The sequence below is a fragment of the Barbus barbus genome (assembly GCF_936440315.1).
Source record: "Barbus barbus genome assembly, chromosome: 23".
Taxonomy (NCBI): Eukaryota; Metazoa; Chordata; class Actinopteri; order Cypriniformes; family Cyprinidae; genus Barbus; species Barbus barbus.
In genome coordinates this window covers 21,438,215-21,457,912 of record NC_136751.1, presented here as the reverse complement: position 1 = coordinate 21,457,912, position 19,698 = coordinate 21,438,215, and the positions used below count along the sequence as shown (strand labels likewise).

Here is a 19,698-nt window from a genome sequence, read left to right as displayed (position 1 = left end):
CAAGTGACTAGCATCTTACTAGCATGACTAGCAAGTGACTAGCATGTCACTAGAATGTTTCTAGCATGATTAGCATGTTACTTTACTAGCATGTTTCTAGCATGATTAGCATATTACTAGCAGGTTGCTAGTGTAGCAGAGGCAAGCGGGTAAGTGCTGTGCAGGTTAAACCTCACTCCCCGATCTCAAGTGGCGCTCTAGCAACTGACGCTAGAGGCCGTGGGCTTTAGCCTCCTCGTTAGAGCGCCCGCCTCCCACGCCGGAGACCGCGGTTCGATCCCGCTCGGAGCGGGTGGAGTAGGACCGCGACATTTGGTGCCATGACCCGGATGGGAGTGAGGTTTAGGGGGGTGAATGTAGCAGAGGCAAGCGGGTAAGTGCTGTGCAGGTTAAACCTCACTCCCCAATCTCAAGTGGCGCTCTAGCAACTGACGTTAGAGGCCGTGGGCTTTAGCCTCCTCGTTAGAGTGCCCGCCTCCCACGGCGGAGACTGCGGTTCGATTCCCGCTCGGAGCGGGGTGGAGTAGAACCGGTTACACTAGCATGATTAGCAAGTCACTAGTATGTTGTTAGCATAATTAGCAAGTTACTAGCATGACTAGCATCTTATTAGTTTGACTAGCAATTGACTAGCATGTCACTAGGATGTTTCTAGCATGATTAGCATGACTAGCAAGTGACTAGCATGCCACTAGAATGTTTCTAGCATGATTAGCATGTTACTAACATGCTCATCTGAACATTCCTTCAATGTAAATTTTTATGATTTTTAATCTTCAGTTTTATGAAAACCGTAAGTCCGATCAGTTAGAAAATATATAGCAACTCGAGTCAGAACAGTCTGAAGATCTGGGCTGAGTTTGGAGTCTGTAGAGTTAAAGCTCTAGGAGGAGTAGCAGTCAGAAATTTTAGTCTCAGAAGGATAATAATAAGTTTAAATAGCATTTCAGTAAATTGGCTTTCTCAAGACAACATAACTACATTCTTTAAATACTGTCTTCTTCCAGTGGATTCAACTTTTTACTGATATAAACACTGTGAAATGAATTTAGTAACTAAAATGCAGATTTTTTTTTTTACCTGGTTCTGCAGACAAATCGCAAAGAAGGGTATTTAGTCTACTTTATCATTTGTGTTAGTAGTAAAGTTTGTTAGGCCTAGATGCGTTTTTATTCGACCCTATATAACAATAGGCCAACAAAAATACGTTTTTAAACATTGGCTAGCTGAGGCGTCATAATTATTTAGCTTATTATGAACACACATATTAACATAAACAATAATGTGAAAGAGGACTCGAACAGAAAATGAAAGCAGCAGTCACAGCTGTACGTACAAACGTCCGTGCACGCAATACGTCGCAAATATCCTGACGTGCGTGCGTACAGTACGTCTCCAACTCTCAGGAAAACGTTAAGTTTGCCGGTAAGTTTTGTTGTTTATTTTCTGTTAAGTTAATAAGAGATCACATCGCTTTTACGTTAATTCAACAGACTTTATGTAGTCCGATTAAAGAACTGGAACCATGAAATGTGCGTTTTGTCATTTAAATTTCTGAGGAAATAACGTGACGTCGTGAAAAGTTTAAACTGTGACGTTTGCTTCATAACTCTTTGCAGCTTACAAACCGAAACAGTGCAGTTAAAGTCTTTTTAGATATGAAATGTTAATAAGTTCACGTCCTGATTCTTTTTATCTGATCTGCAAAAGCCAGTGGTTGTTTCACATGATGGACGGTGACTCACCTTTAATAACTTGTAGTGATGAATATCGATTGCTTGAAACATATTGCCAGAAGAAGAAGAAGCCATTGATGCAAAGTGCCTGTTCGTGCAGACTGGAGGCACCATCAGGTCAGACCAGAGATCTGTATTTGAGATCTGTGACTCTTTCTGAGATGATTATAACATTTATTCTAATTTTATTGTCATGTCTGTTGAAAACAGGTGATGAGAAGTTTGGTAATGTGGCTGAAAAACTGGCCCAGATTGCAGCCAAAGGACTTTGTTTTGATGAAGGACTAGAGCCAGACAGTCCTGGTAAAGTGTATTGTCTGTTATACACAACACAAACACCAGATAATAAGTTAGTCATTGAAATATTATCTTCTATAACACTATTGATTATACAGATTGTAATTCTGGTCTTTCCTAGTTGCGAAAGAGGCTAACTCAGATGTAATAGTGAGGCTTGTTGAGTTGTTGAAGACATCGGGGGACGAACTGAATAAAACGGTAATCATCATCATCATCACTTTACAGACTGTAGTGTTACTAACTGATTAGTTTTGGTTTATTGGATAGTTCTGGATAATCCACTTAATTAAATACAAATGTACTTATTTTGATATCTGGAACTTGGTGGAAACAAATCACATGTATGTTGGGCGTCTATTAAAAACTGTGGAAAATATGTGCTAAAATATTATGAATATCAATGATAAAATACCATAATTCTCATTAAAGAGCCACACGATTATGAAAATCAATTATAAAATACTATAACTCATTTAAGAGTCACATCAAAGTGTTAAAAACGCTGTTCAGTTTGTAGTCCTAAAAGCTTAAATGTCCCGTCTGCCTTCTCAGATTCAGAGCAACCAAGAGCTTTTAGGATACCTGCAGCAAACTTTCTCTTACGACTTGTTTAAGAAACTGACTAAAGCCTTCATCACGAGTAGTGTGCCAGAATTTCTGCAGAGCAGAAAAAAACGTGAGCAGATCGCCCTGGCCTTTGAGGTCACCAGCAGACTCAAAGCCCTGGACCTACACCCCATGAACAGGGTCATGGGATACGGAGCTCAGTACCTGCAGGAGAAATTCACTCCCTGGGTTAAAGAGCACGGTGGTTGGGTGAGAGTTTATGCACCAGTTAAATTTAAATAAATCAGTTTACTAGAAATGAATGCAGTTTACTGAATGAAATAATTACAATAATGCTGAACACACTAATTATCTGTCATCTCTGACACACTACAGGAGAAAGCCTTTGATGGCGATGATGAAGAGGTCCATTGACAAGATACTGTGAAATGGATGGTTTTGATGAAATATTGAAATTACCATCTACCATTATAGATTTATAAAATCTATATTTGATAAATCTATAAATATCTTTTAGAAATATGTCCTTGTTTATATACATTTAACGTAAAAATCTAATTTTGTGTTACTAATGAAATGTTCTTAACTCATTGCTGCACACTTAAAAAAAAAATCAGCCCAAATATAATGCTTTATTGACTGAGAAGTTGGCTTTTCAGCAACACAAACATACTCTTTACAGAGAATGCCATTGGAATCAGAAGAGTGCCTAGTGATTTTTACATGTAGGCTAATTTTTATCATGTATAATTTTACATATCAGTACGTTATAAATATGTACTTGTTTATATATACATTTAATATAAAAAAAAATGTTACTAATGAAATGTGTTCTTAACTTATTGCTGCACACTAAAAAAACCCCCCAAAAAACAGGCCAAAATATAAAGCTAAAATATAATGCTTTATTGACTGAGAGGTTGGCTTTTCAGCAACAAATAAGCAACACAAACATACTCTTTACAAACAGAGAATGCCACTGGAATCAGAATAGCGCCTAGTGATTTTTACATGAAGGCTAATTTTTTTTTTATCATCTGTAATCGTACATATCAACTGCCTTCACTTGCTGCAAGTCTTACGCACAACATTAGGCACAAAGAGGCAAAGACTAGATACACTGAACAAAATTATAAACAACACTTGAATGTTCATTTCTCTACAATAAGCCGTCTCCAAAGGCCTTTCAGAGAATTTGGCAGTACATCCAACCGGCCTCACAACCACAGACCATGTGCAACCACACCAGCCCAGGACCTCCACATCCAGCATCTTCACCTCCAAGATTGTCTGAGACCAGCCACCCCGACAGCTGCTGCAACAATCGGTTTGCATAACCAAAGAATTTCTGCACAAACTGTCAGAAACCGTCTCAGGGAAGCTCATCTGGATGCTCGTCGTCCTCATCGGGGTCTCTACCTGACTGCAGTTCATCGTCGTAACCGCCTTGAGTGGGCAAATGCTCACATTCGATGGCGTCTGGCACTTTGGAGAGGTGTTCTCTTCATGGATGAATACCGGTTTTCTCTGTACAGGGCAGATGGCAGACAGCGTGTATGGCGTCATGTGGGTGAGCGGCTTGCTGATGTCAACGTTGTGGATTGAGTGGCCCATGGTGGCGGTGGCGTTATGGTATGGGCAGGCGTATGTTATGGACAACGAACACAGGTGCATTTTATTGATGGCATTTTGAATGCACAGAGATACCGTGACGAGATCCTGAGGCCCATTGTTGTGCCATTCATCCACGACCATCACCTCATGTTGCAGCATGATAATGCACCGCCCCATGTTGCAAGATCTGTACACAATTCCTGGAAGCTGAAAACATCCCAGTTCTTGCATGGCCAGCATACTCACCGGACATGTCACCCATTGATCATGTTTGGAATGCTCTGGATCGGCGTATTACGACAGCGTGTTCCAGTTCCTGCCAATATCCAGCAACTTCGCACAGCCATTGAAGAGGAGTGGACAACCTGATCAACTCTATGCGAAGGAGATGTGTTGCACTGCATGAGGAAAATGGTGGTCCCACCAGATACTGACTGGTTTTCGGAAAACTTCACATTTTAGAGTGGCCAGTATTGTGGCCAGCCTAAGGCACACCTGTGCAATACTCATGCTGTCTAATCAGCATCTTGATATGCCACACCTGTGAGGTGGATGGATTATCTCGGCAAAGGAGAAGTGCTCACTAACACAGATTTAGACAGATTTGTGAGCAATATTTGAGAGAAATAGGCCTTTTGTGCACATAGAAAAAGCCTTAGATCTTTGAGTTCAGCTCATGAAAAATGGGGGCAAAAACAAGTGTTGCGTTTATAATTTTGTTCAGTGTAGATACTAAATCCTTTCTTTTGCTTTGTTGCTCCTTTATTTGTTGTTCCTAATAATACCAAATATTTCATGAATATCACTTTAATACATTGTAATAATGACTGAATTTTTGAATGCCATATGATGACTAGGGTTGCAATCTTTCACACCTTAATTTGTGTGGCATACATCCTCATAACAAGGCAAGACTAATGGACATTTGGCCCTGATAATCAACAGCACTGCAGATGTTACAGTATTAATGAAATTTGAATTGAATAATGTAAAACAGTAGCAGATTTATTCTACAATAAAGCACTGATGATTTTAATTAGCTAGATACCGAGGTACGTGTTCATTTTTCCCAGGGCGTCACAGACAGTGGTTAGGTCACTGCGTAGATCTTGAACTACGTTCTCAATGCTCCTGGTGTCCTTCAGTAAATCGATGCTCTGGGTGTATGGGTTGTAGTAGACAGAAAAAGGCCTTTTTATTGTTTTAGCAAATTCCCTGTTTAGAAGGAACAACATCAATTGACATTATGAAGTCTAATTGTGGATTACAGTCCAATTTTACATTTGACAATGGATATTTACCTCATTTTCTCTTTTGCCTCTTCAAAACTCTCAGAGACAAAATAAACATCTTGAAATGTTGTAATGAGGCACTCCTGGTAGCATGTGGTTTTGGGATCAAACATCTTCACTGTTGCTTTGTCAGATAACGCATGCTGCATAATCAAAGAAAATTATTCATTCACTTAAAAACTTGACATTTTAATACATGAGGTGCTTACATATAGATTACAAAGGGCTTCATACTCTCAACTCTCCAATAGAAGACAGAAGACCTGCTCCATAGGCTCTCAACTGGCCATCTTGTTTGCAAAGTCCAAATTCAATTGTGAAGAAATAGCACTGGAAAAAAACCCACAGTGGTTTATTGCATATACTGCAAAGGCTTAGAAGCAAGATTATCTACAAGACATTTCTTCAGGCCTTAATGAGATATACCCACTCATATTGAGACCACCAAAAACCTTATACCCAGATCTGATTGTCTCTCACTGAAGTCTGCCATACAGAGCCAGTGATCTGATTTCAATGCAAATGCATGTGACTCAACACCATAGATCAAACTTTATGCCATGAAAAACTTCAGTGACCTTTTTATTTCCGTATTGACTGCCAGTCAAGTTTGAAATGACTTTTAAGAATTCAATAAGCTGCTGTCAAACTTACTGTTGCCAGCTTCTGCACATCCTCGTCTGAAGCGCCTAGAGATGCAAGGCCAATCTCTTGAGAAAACTGAGCAAACTTAGGATCGGCTAGGAGCGGTACGTGACCCAGCAGTTCATGGCAGGTGTCCCTGAAAACATAAAAACAGTTTACAGGTTAGAGGTGATGAAGAAAAACATAAGAACATAAGAATCATTGGTGTTGTTTTATACTCACGGCTCTGGTGTGTAGAGAGGATCAGTGCTGTGACGTATATACTGAGTGCAATTAAACACTCGATAAGCCAGACCGGCCAGGAAGTCTCGTGGTGACAGATATCCAGCCACAGGTCGTACGGTAAACCCTGACCTCTCTGCAAGGTTCACAATCAAAACCTCCAGATTAAATAGTGTAGACTATTGAATCTAATGAATGCACTTAATAATGCAAGTAGAATTGTGTGGATGTGACTTGATGTGACACATTTTTTACCTCGTAAGAATTGAGACACATCTTCCAGCTGTGGGATGTTGTCCTCTCTGTACCCACAATGCTTTGTGAGAAGAGGGAGGTTTTTTAAGTACTCGTGACAGGCATGAGTTGGATAGAGTTTTGTAAGTTCTGTGAAAATCACTCCCCATGTTTTCACTTCCTCTGGTGTGTACTCTATCCATGGGATGGGCTGCCCACTGAACAGACAAAAAAAAATATATTCTGATTAATATTAAGCAAGAAATGCAAGAAAAACAAAACTCAGCAATTTCTGTGATTTCAGTTAGTTTGTAAGACTACAACTTGAATTTCATATTGTTTGCATTTATGTAACTGTATTATGCATCTGCTTTTACCTTTTTTAGCCAATTTCAACTAGTTAACAATTGAGCTACAAAAACCCAAAATCAACTACACAAGAATATAAACTATATTATAATCCATACTAACAATTTGTAGTTCATTGCAACCTCAACAAAGTACTTCCTCCTTTCCCGATACACTTTGTCTTTAAAGCCCTGCAACAATGAACAAAGAATCACTTTACAATAATAATTATTATACAATAATACACTATTAATAATACCACCATTGAGCTACTACACAAATGTACTAAACAGATTTACTTACTGGATGGTCAGCATCCAGTTCTGAGCCGTACATTAGTACTCGATGAGAGCATTGGTCCAGCTCTGAGATCTTTTGGGGAAACCATGGTATTCCTTCCCCATCTGGCAACCCACCCAAAACGCACACACAGTCTAAACAGTCTGGAATAAATACATCAGATGAATCAGTAACATTGTCACAAAGCCAGAGCATAATTACAATGGTTATTCTAAGTTCTGGCTCACCGGTGTCTGCAGACCACACATGTTGAGGTGTGTTATATGACACAATGTTGACGTGGTCTTTCAGGTGCTGCACCAACTCGTTGAACTCTTTCTTTGTGCAGTTGCACTCTGCATAAATCTCCACCTCATTGCTGACTTTCTTGGATCTCCGAGACTCGATGTGGGACAAATTCACATGCTTCTCCTTTAAACATACAACGGCAGGATGTCGCTTTGCTTTCAATCAAAATTGTTATTAAAGAAGTACTATGCATTAGATATACTTATTTAAATGTACTATTAATCTACCTCACCAAAAGATGAGATGTTCACTAACCTGAAAGAGCCTCAGCGCTTTCACCAGACAGCCCACTTCATTCTTCAGAGAGAAAATCACTGCTAATTTCCCAAGGTCATGAGTGGATTTTGGTTCTTCTTTGTCAGGTCTTTCATCTATCCGATTAAAGGATGTCCTGCGGAGCTGTGTGGAGGTGTTGCTTAGTGAATATAAAACTCTTAAGATGGACAAATGGGTTAAGATAAAGGATTAATTTCTTTTAAAAAGTAATTTAAAATGTTTATTAACAAGCGTTAAGCATGCAAGGGTGGTAATTAACAACCTCAAAAGGAGAACTTGTACTGAGAGACACTTTAACCTTAACTGCCTTTGAGCAACTTTTTTTTTTATTGAAACATTTCATTAGATTTCACCAACGGCCACTAATTACATTTTCCAGTGTAAACATTCCATATTCCAAACATTTTAATGAATATCATGGCAATTTGACTATATAGGATGTGGTGCCCAAAAGAGGGTCCATCAAAACTGTTCAGTACTCACCATGGAGGCTGCAAGGTGTTGTTGGTCATACATTGCTGAATCCAAAGATAGACCTCGCCGAGCCCAGTATTTGCTGGAGAACATCATCATAGCAGGTTGCATCTTTGGAATTGTTTCTTGACCTCTCTTCCTAAGAAGCCCAATGGGTGATTTAGGGGCTGTCTGGGGCCCCTTCGGTTTAGTTTGTAGTTCAGAGGACATAGTTGCTGTCTCTTGAGATGTCTTCTTTCCCTGCATTTCATATGGCGAAGGTGCTGTTGTCTCAGACGATATCTCCTTAAGCTGCCCCTTCAGAGATCACTGGGAGCTCCTTGCATGTGCCACAGTACCTGACACTCCTCCCCCGGCAGTATCAGAGCTGGGATTATATACTGTGAAGAATGACGTTGAGAAGGGCCACTGTCTCACGGGGCAGGCAATCGCTCATATTAGCTTTTGAGGGGATGGCTGCTCCATTAGGAAATGTCGACACGTCCAAGCCCTGATTGAAGTGGATAAGCTCATCTCACCTTCTAGGAGAAATGAATCTAGAGCAAAATAATTCAGATTTCAAGATTTCCATAAATGGGGCTTCATTTTACAGCTAGTGGAAGAGAGGGAGATAAAAGCAAACACCACCCATCATTTTTTCTAAGATATAGAGGCCTTTGCGCAGTTTAACACCCAGAAACATGTTCTATATAGAAAGCAAGAAAAAAAATGTAGAGATTAAAACCTTAATTTTCATAAAATATAAACTGAAATGCCAGCATTTTTATGAAAACATCATTGTAAACAAAATGGTTTGAGGGCAATTGTGGAAACTGCCTTTTGACCACACATGCATATTGTTTATGGGTATTGGTAAATGAGTGCATGTTTGTCAGCGCACAAAATGCTGCCGTTTCTTTAATGAAAGGGAGCTAGAAGAGAGATAACATTACTGCGGTGAGCAGAGAGCTATCAGCTTCCTCTGAGGCAATTTCCTGTGGAACAGGAAATGAAAGAGATGGAAGTCGATTCGGTGTGTCTTTGTTGTGGGCTGTGGTTACGAGTGGATAAAAGACATTTCATCCTCAATCAGTATTTTCACCGTCTCTCCATCTCATCTGCAAATGTCATGGTGGGCCGACTGAACGAAGACTACAGACTTTGAATCTCAAACCACATTTACATGCCAGTTGGAACTAGTGATTTTAGTTCATATGGCCAAGCAAATGTTCTCCTCTGCTCACAAAATGATGGTTAAATTGTTTTGTTTTTGAGGATTTTATCTAAGGTGACCAACTAATTATAAATTACTCTTAACTAATTAGTGTAATGCATAATACAAAATGGCTTTTTTTCACTGGACCAAAAAAAAAAAAAAAAAAAAAACCCAGAAGGCATAATATAAATATAACTCACAATCTAATGGAAGGAAGACGGATTTTAATTTGAATCTGAATTATTTAGGAAAAGGGCAAACTGATAAGAACAAAAAATATATAATATTCAACAATGGATACCCCACCTCTGAAATATTATGAAAACTCTCTCAATACAATGAGAAGGAATGATTATTTCAATGAAAGACAATATGGTACAAGATATTACAAAAATAATGCTTTAGGGATCCTTTTGGATCCTAGTTTTACATTCATATATTTTCTCTGGGATATTTTACATTGTGGCATTTGGTAGCAAATATCTACATGACACCCAATCCTGTTCATCTTGCTGGAATACAGGGGCCATAAAATCTGTACTATACTTCTTGTAGTGCTGTACACTATGAAATGAAGGCTACTTTGCAGCCGTTGTGTGTTGTTTCTTTTAAGTGGCTGTGGCCGTTTGAGACGACGTGATCTTGTCTGTCTGTGGATCTTGGTGAGGTCTGAGGTGATTCAAGAATTCCATATTCACTGGTTTCTAAAGCTGCTGAGGGTTCAGTGACTGTGTTGAGACCCAGAATCTCGCTCACTGAATGGGGCAAGTCCTTAGAGGGAATCGGAAGAGATTCAAAACTTATTAATGGGATAAAATAGTCACATATTACTGAGGAAATAAAAGTGTTATAGATCACATACCCCACTATCGGCAATCATGCTTAGGACATACCTTACAATGCTTTATCTGCATACAGATAGCTTCAGATTTGCTAAGGATTTCTTCGATGTCCAGTTTCATGGAGAGCTCGTTTATATGCTGTAAAGAAATCATAATAGGTGTTCAATTTCTCTACATGCTAATTTAAAGTGCCCCTAATATGCCATTATTAAGGTTGCTAATATTGTTTTATGAGTCTCCTAAAACAGGTTTACATGCATCCAAGGTCAAAAAACACTTTAGTTTTCTAAAAAAAAAAAAGCTTTAATTTTACCACATTTTTAAATGACTCCCCGTGAGCCCTCGCTGCTGTGATTGGTCAGATGGCACAGTCCTTTGTGATTGGTCTACCGCGTACAGCGCGAATGACAGCCATGGGCGGACATTATGCAAATGTGTTACTTCTTGACGTACAGAAGTAACAGATTAAGATTCGAATTCCTGACGACTCATTTAGACGATTGCTAGCCAACTCTTTTTTTTTTATAGACAATAACTTTATATATCGTGCACTTTCGGCTTCACAACTTTGCAGAAAGTTTATGTTCACATACTGCTACATGAGACACTGCATAAAAGGTAATATTCGAAAAGGCATAATAGGGGCACTTTAAGTATGTTATAAAATGTAGATGCACACAATACAGTTCAAAAATTGCATTTGATTAAAAATACAGTAAAAACTAATATTGTAAACCATTATTACATTAAAAAAATAAAAATAAATGTAGTTTAGTTCTGTGATGGCAAAGCTCTATTTTCCACTGTCTTTACTCCAGTCTAGTGTCACATGATCCTTCAGAAATCAAAAATGCTGATTTGGAGAATAAAAAAAACATTTTTTTATTTAATCAATGTTAAAAATGGTTGTGCTATGTAATATTATTTGTTGAACACCACATATATTTTAGGATTTTTATTAAGAATATAAATTTTAAATTAGAAATTTTTGATTTATAAGTTTTTGTAACATTATAAAAGTTCTTTACTGTCAATACATCCTTGCTAAATAAAAAAAAAACATTTTCATAAAATAAAAAAAAACCTTTGAAAGGTAGTAAAATACAGTTAATGCTAACCTTTAGGATTTCATTGAATCCATATTTTCTGTCCATAATTTTTTGTTTCTCTGAGTCTAAAATGGCACAGCACACCAGAAGGTGAAAGTTTTGGCAAGGCAGTCTGGTCCACATGACCTGAAGGAGAAAATTTCAATATCAATTGAATAAAACTTTATCAAATGCCACAATAACACTTAATCAAGTATTATCAAAATTATCACAGACAATGGCTACATTGTACTGAGAAACAGAGAAATAGTACAGATGGCCAATATCCAAAAGAAAAAACAACAACGGATAGTTATTACACACCTCCCAAAGGCGAAGGACGTCCTGAAAATGTAGCTCTCTCTTGAATCGGATCAATAACCAGCGAAAACAGAAATATAAGTACCCAGAATCCTGTGCCTCTGTAAAACCAAACAAACACATAAATAAACACAATGGCTCCTTATGGTTACAGAATCCTGTGAAATTAACATTTATGAAAAAGACTATTTCTAATAAGTCTTCCTCTGGGTATATTACCTAGGTAGTTCCAGAAGGCCAGGTCTAGCAACCGAAGCAAAGTGCTGAGTTGGATTAGTTGGGACTTCATCCCCTGCATCTGCTCTTCAAAGTTTTCATGCTGTAACAAACATGAGTGGTTTTAAAAAAATCTCCTACAAGATAACTACAAGTAAACCATTTGTAGGCTGACTAGATCCATTTAACGGGCTTGCGCACAACAGCAATAGCGTGAGGACAGAAACATGCTTTATTGATGCAGCCAAATCTTCTCATACACAGCAGACCCAAGAGTGCTAAAGAGAGATGTGCTGTAATGAACACACTGCATTACCATTTCATCCATGAAGGAAACAAAGCACCAGAAGGCATCCACTTCATTCTCCATCACAAAGAGAATGGGAGAGAGCAGATCACTCATGCCCTGCACGTACCCTGCACAGGAAAAGGAAACTGGGTAAATAAAAGCAACGCTACACTGAAAAGCACTTAAGATTATCCATAATCTAAATAATTGAATGTGCAATTAAAATCACATTGACAAACCAAAGGATTTTAGATTATTGGTAAAAACAAGGTATCAGCATGGGAGTACACGTAACAGTAGATTATATTTTTTATTAAGAGAAGCTGCACTGAATGATGAATGATGATTCAAACACGTGTAGTCACTTGCCTAAATCAAAGTCATACATGCAGTACGTCATCAGGATGTCATGTAGTAATATCAAGCCAGGGTTGTCCAGGCCTTCGTAAAACTTGTTATTTCGGTCAGTTCGGTTCACGTCTTTTTCTAAAGAGATTCAACAACCACAAATTGTGTTCAAACCACATTCAGGTAATGAAAAGCTACTCTTGTTTTAAAAAAAACATAAAAAAAAAAAACTAAATAAAACTTCTGATCCATTTAAATACATACCAATAAGGCTCCTATAATCTCTTAACCTTGAGTTTCTCCTTTCTTGCTCCTCGCTAACTGACTTCCACTGGAGCTTCATTCTGAAGTATTCATCACTGTTGATAGATGAACACATGATCGTATGTATACTTAATCTGATAATAAGAGAGCTTTAAAATCAACAAACATACATACGTTTTTCTCTTTTGCAGGAGCTTTCTTTCTTCATGAGTGCTGTTCCATGGAAAATAGCCGAGCAACAATTTCCAAGCCTCCCTCCTAACCGCGTAGCAAAGACCCTGTTGAGAACAAATCAGCAGCCTTTAAACATCTAAACAGGTCTGGTCTAAGTGAAAGGAGGCGGACAAGAGGTCACAGGAAAAATGGGACACCACAACAGCTCGTCTCAGACTTGTCTCATTTCCAAATCAAGCAGAGTTTGAACATATAAAATATTGTATTTATATTTAAATATAAATGTATCAGACTGGGATACTGAAATGCTGTACCTTTAATGTATCTATAATACTTTGTTTTGATGTAGAATGAATGAAACAATGTACCATTCAAAAGTCTCAGCAAGGTCAGTAAATAAATTCATTTATCAAGAGTGCATTAAATTGATAAATAGTGTCAGTAGAGACATTACATTGTTACCAATAAAAAAACAATTTCAAATAAATGCTGTCCTTTGGAACTTTATTCAAAGAATCTAGAAAAATGTGCTGCTTCATATTTTTGAAAATCCTTGATACAACGGTTTTAAGTTTAATTATGAAATGTTTCCTGAGCACCAAATCAGCATATTTGAATGATTTCTTAAAAGAATCATGTGACACTGATGACCAGAGTAATGGCTGCTGGAAATTCAGCTGTCATCACAATAATAAGTTACAAATATGTTACAAAGTTAAAACATCTTATCTAATAAAATAAATGGTATGCAGGGCATGTGATTTCTTTAATGATGTAGAACAAAGACATAGGTTAAATGTGTAAAAAAGATTGTGACCTAAATATTTGCAATCTACCACAAAGGTTAACAAGAGGAGAAACAAGGGCAAAGGTGAAAAAACAAGCAAAGAGAAACTGAAGGCTACAGTGAAAAGGGGGAAGAATGTTAGAAGACCACAACAGACAAAGGATCTCCTGTGGGTCAGATATTAGGTAATGAGCTACAGGAAGATATTCAAAGTAACTTCTTACCCCTTTAAATATCAAATCCTTTAAGTGAGGTACGTTGGTTATTCTTCCCTCTGAGTCCTGGTACTTTGCCCATTCTTCCATTGTTACTGGCCCCCTTCTTTGCACCTCTGGCCTCGGTCCCAGATCAAGCTGGAGCACAAACACCTCAAATCAATTTACCATAACAGTATTTTTATACAGGATTGCTCATATAGTCTGTCTGTGTCTAAACTCAACTAAAGGGCTGTTTACACGACGTTTTCAGCCAAGAACAGGAAACTTTTTATGCCTTTTGCCTGTTCGTTTACACGCCAACGGTGTTTTGGGGACTGAAAACGCATCATTTTGAAAACGGGTTTCAAAGTGCAAGTTTTTGAAAATGCCACCGTTTTCATTTCTGTGTAAACACGCTCCCATTTTTGGGAGTTTTCGAGGATGTGTGTAAACGCGACGTGTTTTTTATTTTTAAACGTTGTCATCTTCTATATAGATATAGTTATCTGTGACTAGATCTGGTCCACACTCCAGTACAGAAGGTGGCGGTAATGTATCATTGAAGTTGGATGTCAACTGCCGTTAAACATCAAAGAAGAAGAAAACATCATGTATACGTGAAACTTTTTTAAAAAACGCAATGGAAAAACTTTTCCGTTTTTGACTATATTGTTGTCATGTAAACGTAGCCTACGTCAACGTTTGGGCTGCAATTATATCTGTACTCACTCTGGTGATGACTTCAAATCCAGGCTCTTCCTGCTGGTTAATCTCTAGTCCAGGAATGAGTTCTCCCAACAAATCTGCCACCTCCTCAGCAGGCCGCTGGTGACACTCTAATTCAGGCACCCGAAACGCGTCAAAGAGGTAGTTAGTGACTTTAGAGAAGCCACCCAGTGTTGTTGTATAAGGATCTTTCTTGAATTTCTGGTTGGAAAGCGAGATAATGGTGTGAAGATTACTTTCAATCACATAAATGAACATTTTTACATGGTCTTACGATTTGCAGTGTAAATCACAAACCTGTACAAAGCCATAGTTTGTATCATCCAGAAGATTCTCAAAGGACTGTGAAAAGGTTTTGCTGTAGGTGCTGACAATCAAGATACTTTCATCATCAGGACTCCTTTAAAAGACAGAAACAACTATATTAACATTCATTGTATAGCCTTAAAGTAATACCATCAATAATTTCAAGAGTACAAATAACAACAAGTATTCGAATTGTAAACATATGACATCACTGGCCATATCGCTCTGTGGTTTGAATGACGGGAGAAGCCGAGCAAACCAAGCCAAGCCTATGTTTCATTATGGAGACTCAGATAAGAACTTTAATAACAGCTATCTTTTGCTCGGCAGCACTGAATTCAGCGTGCTTAGTGGCGGATTTAATCTGGTGTGATATTTAACGCAGGGGAGAGGAGTGTCTTCCTGTCCCTTTCATAAAGCCTTAACTCCAAAGGAACAGCTGCTGTTCGACCTTACATGAATCACACTCGTGGCCTCTCGCCACAGAACACATGCTAGACTTCCTCAAAGGTGCTGAGATACTCAGTCTCATTTGCATGCAGATTGGGTTACAGTTTGATGTGTTCTGATTTAAAGGACAACATTTTTGGATAAAGAATTCTGTGAGTCACAGAGTAATATTAGTGCCTGTGGTATTTAGTGAATTAAAAGGTCAGGGGTCACTTTTAAGATAAAAACAGGAAGAATGAAAAATTTAAGCCATATTCATTCAGAGGAAGATCTCTGACAGTCCACACAAAATTTTTTAAAAGCTAATATGCTTATTAATGCTCTCAGAAACAAAAAGACATAAGGTGCATTTCAAATAGTACCCTTTTCTATGCCTTTTATTTAGTATTCATAGTGTGAATAATGAGTTCACTCTGAAAATACCAAAAAGAAAAAGGTGCAAAAACACTCAGGTGAACCCTGGAAGAAAGGAAATTTTGTCCACTTTGCACTCGGCTGTTGTAGCTTTCTTTACGTGGAAGTTGAAGGGGAGAGAAAGGTGTAATCTACTAACAACAATTGCGCCAAAATGGGTTAATACATGACATTTATGGGCGTTAATTAATAGCACAAATGGTAGTAAATTGACAACCGCAAACCTTAGTAAATCACCTTGTACGACTCATTTAAATACTCTCCTCCCATTAATAAAAAGGGTTTGAGTTGGCGCAAGCTGTTAGTAAACCTGGCACCAAATCTGGTAATTTTGTACAATTTAACCCGAATTTAAAATCATTCCGTGGATCTAACCCCACACCGTGCACAGAAAACATTAAATAAGTGTGCAGGTTCTGTGCAGCACTGTTTATAATGTATTCAAATAATTTATAAAATGTCTGTAACTCATGACTGCACTCTACTGGGCTAATGCGGCAATAAAAACAGCATTGGCAAACAATTCATAAATAGAATGATATTGAAATAGATATTACGGAATATTTGCCTACAGCTGAGTCACAGATTATGCCTGACATATTTAGACTAAATCAACCCCTGACACTTCACTTACTCGTTGATCTGAACAGATTTCCTCAGGCTATCCAAGAATGGTGTGCTCCCTCCCTGGTGGAAATGAATAGCTGGCAGCGCTGTGCCATCCTTCAAGCGGAAAGTGATGTATGACCGGCCCTCACATTTGACTGTGATAGACCTGAGGTCACACACATTAAAAGAGAAGGCCCACTTGTTCCGGTCATTTGTGTGGTTTGATCCACCTGTGACAATATGACAATAAATAATAAGCTTGGTTACTGTTACAGATTTCCATCTTCTGGTTTAGGAAAAAAGTACCAGACATATAATTCACTGACTGATACACAAGATAACATGCTGAAATTTTCTGTTAGGTACTGAGTAAAGTGCATAGTGACAGCAATTTTGATTTTTAAAGCATTTTTAACCACATTTGACTCGTAGAAGTGCAATTGTTTACCATCTCCATGTGCGTGGACTTTTCTCCGGAATGAAACAGCATTGATCATGTCCCACTCTGTTTCATAGCTCAGCTGATGGTCAATAGGACGGTGAGGGTTGTCTTCTGAACTCTGAGTCCACTCCACCACTGAGCTGGAGTCCTTCATACAATCAAACAAACAAACAAACAAAAATCAGGTTATCCTCATCCAGAACTATGCACAATCATAAAATACCAGTACAGAGCATAGATGAACTGCAGAAGTGATTTGAACTCACAGTCAACCTTAACATGCAAACTCTCACAGATAAAACAGGAAATGCATAATTTATGAATGAACTAACAAACCTTGCAGGCACACAGCATGTTTGAGGGATCTGCATCCTCCAGTGGTTTGTATTCCACAAGGGTTTCACCATCCTACATTTAAAGAAGAAAAAAAAAATGATATTGGGAGATACTGATAGACAGATACACTACAAGTTTAATTTAAAAAAATAAAATTTATTGAATACTTTTTTCAGCAACGAAGCATTAAATTAATCAGAAGTGATCGTAAAGACATTTAAAATGTTGCAACAGATTTCTATCTTAAAGGAATAGAAACTCATAGCTTTGGAACTGAGTAAATTATGATTTTGGGTGAACTATTAATATTAAACAAATGTTGTTCTTTTGAACTTTCTATTCAACAAAGAATCTTGAAAAAATCTACCATGGTTTCCACAGCAATATTAAGCAGCACACCTGTTTTATTCAAATGAACAATTACAATTTGTGAGCAACAATATATTAGAATGATTTCTGAATAATTGTAGTGTATTAGCTGTCCTAACAATGACACAAGAATGTGGTATCACATCTTATGTATGTCACAATGACCCAGTTAAGGTGAATCATAATAATTCTAAAACAATACACTCGTTAAATCTAAATGATATTACTAGCAAGAAATAAAGCACCCAACAAAACCCATACCTTATCTACAATCCTAAGGAACCCTGATATTAAATCCTGATCCTCAGATTCATCTGGAGATGAGTGAATGAAGACTCCCTCGTGTTCAAACACCACCTACAAAACAAAGACAAACTAAGTATATGTTAACAGAACATTACACAGTTTGATTTACACTGACCAAAGATATTATTCTCTCTAAATAGGTCACTAAAACATTTCAAGATCCTGTTACGGTACTCTGCGCCCTGTGCCTTAAAAGGCAATTTAGTCTGCAGCCTGAGGCTTGAACTTAAGGAACTGGAAGCTCCTGTCATACTGACACAAACAGAATGTTCTTGCAGGGTCCCTTACAATAAAAAACATGAAACTGATCACTGCAAAACTAAATATACCCCTTGTGAAACACAACCTTGCAATAACTTGCACCACTTCAGCACTGCACTATGTGTTAACATGTTATGATTTCCATATTAAATCTGTGTAGTATTGATAGTTTTAATTGGTAAGTCACTCAACCACAAAACATTTAGGTGGTAAAGGTACTTGCTCATGCATAAATAACAGACACGAGAAAACCATACACAAAAAGAAAATGAAGTTCTGTAGGGCCAAGAAATAGCTCATTATGAGAATTGGAAATATTGAAAGCTAGTTTCCTTGTGGACTGAATTCACCTGAATCCGTAACTTAGATAAATGATCGGTCATCTAACGTTAACTCAAAACATGCTTATGATCTAGATTATGGTCTTCATTAACCTGCCAGATAGCTCATGACTCAACACTAGTTAAGCACAGACACAACTGTGATTTTTTGTTTGTTTTTACTGTCTAAACGGCCCAAACACCATTAAAATTGTAGTCGTGGCGTAACTGGCAGCGTAAACGCTGCTTCTGATGCCCGTGTTTTTCGCAGTTTTATCAGCTGTATGTCAGGGTGTTTGGGTGTTAGCAGCCAGGCTAACTGTTGCTAAACACAGCAGTTTATCAAGACCAGTCTATCATCTATTTCCCAGCACCGACAGCTCAATAAGCTAGTCAAACAGAATATCTACGCCACAACCCACCTAAAAACACCGGCAAAATTGAGCTATTTGTCGTTTTGCCCGTGTATTGACTTAGAAAACTGCATGCTCTGTACCTTGGGAGGAGTTGTGGCCGCCATGTCGACTGCTAAATAGACTACGTAGCACCGCTCACGTGCCTGTCAGCGATCCACAACAACACTGACGAGTCATTTTCCGCATGGCCAACGCCACGCATGCGCACACGCACACATTTAATAATAAGTGGTTGCCCTGAAACTGCTTTATATTTAAAATAATATTTTATTTATATATTTACTTTAATAATATTATATTATATATTATATTATAACTTTTTTTAACTACCGTTAGTGAAATCAGAAACAGTAACACTCTGAATAAAAAAGCTATATATAGAGTTATGATGTAAGTTGTATAACTTTTCATAAATTGTTTATGTCTTCTTGTGTCTAGGTTGTGAGTCATTTTATCTTGCTTTCTTTCTCTTGTTTTCTTGAGAGTTACTTTTTGAGTTACAGCTGTTTTATTTGATTTAACAAGGAGAAAGAGTTACAAAACATACATCTATGCATACTAATCGACTAGATATAGGGCCTACCTCTTACAACAAAAATTAGTCATAGGCTATAACTATTATGTATTATCTTTTTTTTCAGCCAGAAATGTCATCTCAGCTTGACTGTTGTTCTTTATAAAAAAATATGGAATCATAAAAATCTTTAAGTTAGTGGAAAACTCACA

The 19,698-nt window shown here is 37.8% G+C and overlaps 3 protein-coding genes across 6 annotated transcripts; 1 reads left to right on the top strand and 2 right to left on the bottom strand.

Annotated features, from left to right (window-relative positions):
• Nucleotides 1-302: 302 nt before the first annotated feature.
• On the top strand, nucleotides 303-3,407 carry LOC306843105 (apoptosis facilitator Bcl-2-like protein 14). The gene is made up of 6 exons (XM_079374375.1): nucleotides 303-373; nucleotides 1,762-1,853; nucleotides 1,947-2,039; nucleotides 2,155-2,234; nucleotides 2,589-2,852; nucleotides 2,979-3,407. Exons 1-6 carry the CDS (start codon nucleotides 321-323, stop codon nucleotides 3,015-3,017), a joined length of 621 nt encoding a protein of 206 aa, XP_079230501.1. The 5' UTR covers nucleotides 303-320; the 3' UTR covers nucleotides 3,018-3,407.
• On the bottom strand, nucleotides 3,361-9,701 carry tph2 (tryptophan hydroxylase 2 (tryptophan 5-monooxygenase)). Of its 2 annotated transcripts, XR_013781807.1 has the most exons (12): nucleotides 8,306-8,678; nucleotides 7,802-7,945; nucleotides 7,486-7,669; nucleotides 7,262-7,401; nucleotides 7,082-7,149; nucleotides 6,632-6,828; nucleotides 6,377-6,512; nucleotides 6,164-6,290; nucleotides 5,744-5,839; nucleotides 5,519-5,652; nucleotides 4,951-5,432; nucleotides 3,490-3,723 (listed from the first exon to the last, which is right to left on the bottom strand). XR_013781807.1 is itself a non-coding variant. In XM_079374374.1 (11 exons), exons 1-11 carry the CDS (start codon nucleotides 8,540-8,542, stop codon nucleotides 5,258-5,260), a joined length of 1,638 nt encoding a protein of 545 aa, XP_079230500.1. In that variant the 5' UTR covers nucleotides 8,543-9,701; the 3' UTR covers nucleotides 3,361-5,257. The 2 variants fall into 2 exon arrangements, 1 of the variants encoding a protein (XP_079230500.1); XM_079374374.1 differs by having other exon boundaries at nucleotides 3,361-5,432; nucleotides 8,306-9,701.
• On the bottom strand, nucleotides 8,751-19,139 carry LOC306843103 (TBC1 domain family member 15-like). Of its 3 annotated transcripts, none has more exons than XM_079374373.1 (17): nucleotides 19,053-19,107; nucleotides 17,931-18,026; nucleotides 17,301-17,372; nucleotides 16,971-17,112; nucleotides 16,548-16,752; nucleotides 15,041-15,143; nucleotides 14,747-14,944; nucleotides 14,045-14,173; nucleotides 13,034-13,137; nucleotides 12,860-12,954; nucleotides 12,617-12,733; nucleotides 12,275-12,375; nucleotides 11,962-12,061; nucleotides 11,746-11,843; nucleotides 11,452-11,568; nucleotides 10,385-10,471; nucleotides 8,751-8,832 (listed from the first exon to the last, which is right to left on the bottom strand). In XM_079374373.1, the coding sequence occupies exons 1-17, from the start codon at nucleotides 19,074-19,076 to the stop codon at nucleotides 8,818-8,820; spliced, it is 1,803 nt and encodes a 600-aa protein (XP_079230499.1). In that variant the 5' UTR covers nucleotides 19,077-19,107; the 3' UTR covers nucleotides 8,751-8,817. The 3 variants fall into 3 exon arrangements, with proteins under 3 accessions (XP_079230499.1, XP_079230497.1, XP_079230498.1); XM_079374371.1 differs by lacking the exon at nucleotides 8,751-8,832 and adding an exon at nucleotides 9,699-10,262 and having other exon boundaries at nucleotides 19,053-19,139; XM_079374372.1 differs by lacking the exon at nucleotides 8,751-8,832 and adding an exon at nucleotides 9,699-10,262 and having other exon boundaries at nucleotides 18,979-19,102.
• Nucleotides 19,140-19,698: the final 559 nt, after the last annotated feature.

Excerpts from the sequence above, each read along its gene's own strand:
- LOC306843105 (XM_079374375.1), top strand. The coding sequence starts at position 321 with ATGACCCGGATGGGAGTGAGGTTTAGGGGGGTGAATGTAGCAGAGGCA. Across the intron at positions 2,040-2,154 it reads ACTAGAGCCAGACAGTCCTG|TTGCGAAAGAGGCTAACTCA; the intron begins GTAAAGTGTATT and ends GGTCTTTCCTAG. Across the intron at positions 2,235-2,588 it reads GGGACGAACTGAATAAAACG|ATTCAGAGCAACCAAGAGCT; the intron begins GTAATCATCATC and ends CTGCCTTCTCAG.
- tph2 (XM_079374374.1), bottom strand. The coding sequence starts at position 8,542 with ATGCAGGGAAAGAAGACATCTCAAGAGACAGCAACTATGTCCTCTGAA. Across the intron at positions 7,150-7,261 it reads AACTGGATGCTGACCATCCA|GGCTTTAAAGACAAAGTGTA; the intron begins GTAAGTAAATCT and ends TCATTGTTGCAG. Across the intron at positions 5,653-5,743 it reads CTTCTATTGGAGAGTTGAGA|CATGCGTTATCTGACAAAGC; the intron begins GTATGAAGCCCT and ends TTGATTATGCAG.
- LOC306843103 (XM_079374371.1), bottom strand. The coding sequence starts at position 19,076 with ATGGCGGCCACAACTCCTCCCAAG. Across the intron at positions 17,373-17,930 it reads TCCTTAGGATTGTAGATAAG|GATGGTGAAACCCTTGTGGA; the intron begins GTATGGGTTTTG and ends CTTTAAATGTAG. Across the intron at positions 12,955-13,033 it reads CTCCTGCAAAAGAGAAAAAC|TGATGAATACTTCAGAATGA; the intron begins GTATGTATGTTT and ends ATCTATCAACAG.